Source organism: Mesitornis unicolor, unplaced genomic scaffold, assembly GCF_000695765.1.
Source record: "Mesitornis unicolor isolate BGI_N332 unplaced genomic scaffold, ASM69576v1 scaffold9446, whole genome shotgun sequence".
Taxonomy (NCBI): Eukaryota; Metazoa; Chordata; class Aves; order Mesitornithiformes; family Mesitornithidae; genus Mesitornis; species Mesitornis unicolor.
This window is the reverse complement of record NW_010188862.1, coordinates 47,040-51,523: the sequence shown is the minus strand read 5'-3', so window position 1 is coordinate 51,523 and position 4,484 is coordinate 47,040. Positions and strand designations below refer to the sequence as shown.

The 4,484-nt window shown below is 42.6% G+C and overlaps 1 protein-coding gene across 1 annotated transcript in view; it reads left to right on the top strand.

The window, feature by feature from the left end:
* Window positions 1–358: 358 nt before the first annotated feature.
* Window positions 359–4,484, top strand: part of AHSG (alpha-2-HS-glycoprotein) — a 6,584-nt gene continuing 2,458 nt past the window's right edge. Inside the window, 4 exon segments of the mRNA XM_010185869.1 lie at window positions 359–562; window positions 2,005–2,115; window positions 3,365–3,449; window positions 4,350–4,484. The exon segment at window positions 4,350–4,484 is cut by the window's right edge and continues 17 nt beyond it. Of these exon segments, the coding sequence (XP_010184171.1) occupies window positions 359–562; window positions 2,005–2,115; window positions 3,365–3,449; window positions 4,350–4,484 (535 nt within the window).

Genomic DNA, 4,484 nt, shown 5'->3' with positions numbered 1-4,484 from the left:
AGGAGGGATCATATTCCTCTTGCATTTACTGTATTTGGTTGGTAGGAAAGTGCCTAAAAATTATGTTACATTTTTGCTGACGCTTTCTTCTTTAGCTGCTTTAGCAGACTTTGCAATATCCTACCTGATAAAATTTACTTTGGCCAATATTAATCAGTCAGCTTGATGTCCTAACATTTACTTTTCTCTTTTGTTGTTTGCAATGCCTCTTGGAACTGGGACAAATATCAGACATGCGCTCATGTGAAGTCTGTGGTATGTACTATATAAATGAGACCCCAGTTCTAACTACCTAGCTACAGTCTGAACAGTATACTCAGATCTTCATTCTGAAAGGGATTGGGTTTTTTGGAGTGCCATGAAGGCGCTGGTAGCTTTAATATTGCTTGTTCAGCTTCCAATTCACAAAGCTGTACCAGCAGCTCCCCCTGCTCCCTTGGGCTGCGATGACCCAGAATCTGAAGCAGCAGCTGATGTAGCTGTGAATTATATTAATAGCCACAGTCATCATGGATACAAGTTTGCCTTAAACAGAATCGAGAATATCCGCGTGCTACCCCAGGTAAGTGAGGAGCTTGCAGGCACAGCCTTGTATTAACCTGGAGATGCTTGGAAATGGCCAAGAAGCCTTGCCAAGGGCTGTATCCTCACACGGGGTAAATCAGCATCGCTCTGTTGATTTAAATGGGGCAATGCCACCTGGTAGCAGTTGAGAATCCAGGTCACTGAAAAGTATCTTTCAAAGAGCAGAACAGCGCGGGAGAGAGAAATGTTCAGATGCTTTTGTACAACACTAGAAAGGGCTCAGTTTACAAACACAGCATGCGTGCTAGGGCAGATCATTCAAAGTACTGATTCATAAGCCCAGTAGCTAACCTGGAGAAAAACTGTGAGGATAATCTTTGTGATAAAGGTCATTATTTATTGGCTAAGTGCATACCTATCATAACGCCATGCTATTAGTGATTTTGTGGTAGGTAGGCACTAATTCTACCTAATGTCCCATTGAGCTGACAAGGAAGCTGAACGAAAGTAACTATGGCTTGTAGTCTCATTTTCACTAAGATCTATTGCCATCATTTTAGTCATCTAGAACGGCTATAGAAATGGTCATGAACACAATGTATGGACCCATTCAGAACCTTTGATTCTCCCAAAACATTGAAAACAGCCCCAGATATTAAGAAGAATGAAACTCCATGGTTGTTTTCTACTTGATATGAGACAGAGGATAACAAAGTCATTTACAAGAGACTAAAATAGACATTAATGAGATTAGAAGTGTGCCCGCAGTTACCCACACAAAAACACTGGTGACACTGCTTTGCTAATATTTAATATTTTTACACTAAAATAACTTCATTGGTTTAAATGGAATCACTTGTGACTCAAACCTCAGAGTCAATCTTGGAGCTAGGGGACCTCACTTCTGCTCTTCCACTCATGGGTCTTATATCATAGCTGCTAAGGTTCAAGAACAACCAGAAAAGATCCTACAATCCATAAACAACAAGAGTATTGGGGCTGGAAATTAGCTGATGCAATTTGATGTAATTCCAATGGGCTAAATGGGGCAGGCCAACGTGCACCAGTGTTTGGTATCTGCTTACAGAAACACAAAGTTTTTTCATCAATAAAAAACTGTTGATATTTAAAACTGTTGAAAAATCAACAGCCAGCTGTTGATATTTAAAAGTACCAAAAAAATTAAAACCGAGTTAAACTAAGAGAACTGACCTACCACAGCCAGGCTGGGCTTTCCAAAATTTATGGGCCGGTTCGTTAGCTGGAAAAAAATCAGTGTGACAGTCTTGACTTACTCTAGCTTAAAAACTAGGTCCTGTTTTTTATGAAGTTAAATAACAAGGACTTATTCTGTTACCCTAGTGTATACCCACTGGCAGACAGCAACACAGAGCACAATGCAGCCCCAGAGAAGAAATCTGGTGAGGTTTTGTGAAGTAACTACAACTCTTTTTTTTTTCCTTTTTTTTCTTCTTCCAGGGGCCGAATAATGACATCGTATTTCTAGAACTTGACTTATTAGAGACCAACTGCCACATTCTCAGCCCTACACCTCTTGCAAATTGCACAGTAAGGAGCTTCACAGAGCATGTGAGTATCTAAAACACCACAAGCTCATTCCAAAGATACATGTATAATATGTTGATGCTAGAGGCCAGGCTATCATCAGATTTCCAAGCAAATGCTGTATCACCGTAACAGCCTATAACCACCCAATCCCTTGTAACCTCCTTGCTGATTTAGTTGCCTTCATGTCATGATGGATTTCACTCCTTTTCATGTCCTGTTCTGTGAAGAGGACAGGTCGCTATCACCATAACATCCCACATTCAGTTCATGAATGCCATGGAGCCTTGTTTAGGGGCTCCAGATTCAGGTCCTCACGGTCAACCCAGATGTCCTCGCATTTCTTGTGAGTGGTAGACAGGGCAGGTTTTGAACCTGTGCAAACACAACCTTCCCTTGACTACAAGTGGGGTGATAAGTAGTGAAATTGCACCAAGTCTAGCCTAAGTGAAGGCTAGACCTAGTCCTAGTGAGGACAGCAGGAGAGCTACTCCCTTCAGACAGGGCTCTGCCTTCAAAGCAATGCTCAGCTGGAATTTACTGGCCTCCGATATTTCATTCTTATGCAAGTGTGATCCAACTGTGAAAAGCTTTCCCTAACCAAAGCTGTAGCAGTGCTCTCTGAGTAAAGCAGCTCTGGTTTCTAAGCAGAAAGCGGAGTGAGCAATTGACAATTTAAGCCTGCTGTTTCTAGAATGGGGCCCAATTCACAGAGCTCATGACTAAATTTGAATCGTGATCCACCCCTGTATTCACCAGGGCTCAGATCCCATTTTCCATCTTGGGGGAGGTAACTCTGAATGTTCTCCATTCCCAGTGACTCCAGCTTTGCCGTTGACATCTCCCCTGCTGGATCGGCTGCCTGCGAGCCAGCTCACACAGGCTGCACACTGCCGTTACCATGGCCACTGACCATCCCAGATTAGCGAGAATGTTATCACACAGCTCTGCAGAAGGTCTTAATTCATAGGGATTCATATTCTTTGCTCTTTACGAGAGAGGAACCTGAACCAAATGTCCATAATCTGGCTACTCTGGCACTTCTAATACTTTTCAGACCCAGATTTGGATCCAAATTTTGCAGCTCTGCTCTGACTTTCACAAAATCACCGACACCAGGACACGCCTAGCAGCGCCTTTCCAATCAGCCGGATTTTGCCAGGAACACTCAGCCAGGATCTGTTCTGTTCTTTTGAATTTAGTAATAGTTGCCCTTTTCAGCAATTCCTATTTATCTGAGCCATGTAACCCTTTGATTTTTGTCTCTCTCCAGGCAGTTGAGGGTGACTGTGATGTCAAACTGCAGAAGCTGGATGGAAAGTTTTCTGTACTCGCTAGTAAATGCCACTCACATGCAGGTAAAGACTTTGTTCTTTAGGTTTGAATCCAGAGGCTGCAGTATGATTATAGCAGCAGTTACAGTTCACTAGCTTTTCTGATTCTAAAACGCCAGCAACTGCTGTGTATAAATATGGCATAAAGAACGACAGTTAATGGGTTTTATAAAGCCAGCTGTTTTGAAAGTAAATTTTTCCCCTTTTCTGATTTCATTCAGCTATCAACCCAACCCTCTCTCTCAGCTCCTCTTTACTGTGCCCATTAAGATACTATAAGACTACCTGGGGAGCCATTCCCAGATTTGACCTAGACGTTGCTCATACTGAGGCTTTTCACTCAGGAGTTTAGCCTCAAGAATTAGATTCCCTGTTGGTCTGAATTTACTCGAGCTTGTTCAGAGCCCTTTTGCCAGATGCAGCTTATTTACTAAACCCAGCATTTTCAATATCAGCATGGGAAAGCGGAATCTCCATTCTGCATGCTCTGTATGAGATCTCTTTGCTCTGTACAAGATGTCTCCAGTGTTACTTTCAGAACTGGTGAGTGAACGAAACGCACTCACACAAACACAGTTCCAATGAACTAAAATATCTTCATTTTCCCACTATTCCTTGTGTGAGCTGAGACATTTTTTCGTTGGTGTCATGGATAATTTGCCAAAAAGAGAATTGATTAAAACCTGAGTTAAGAACATTCAAAATGTGCGATTGGAGTCCACAGCACTTTTGCTCGCAGAAAAGACTGGAATGGCAAAAGCCGTGTGAAACACTGCCATCTGTGGTCCGTACTGCAAAAATCCCTTACACTATGATTTGAGACAGGCCATGAAACAGTGTTTTGTGTGACTGAATAGGTCTATAATGCCTTTCAAAACAATTTACAATCTGATGGAAACATAATGTGTTTGGGTCCTCCTGCAGACTCCAGTGAAGATATTCTCCGGCTGTGCCCTGACTGTCCACTGCTGGCGAGTCTGAATAACACCGAGGTGTCAACAGCTGTCACAGCCGCACTCAATGACCACAACAGCAAAACTGCTGGTGCTTTCCTCAGGC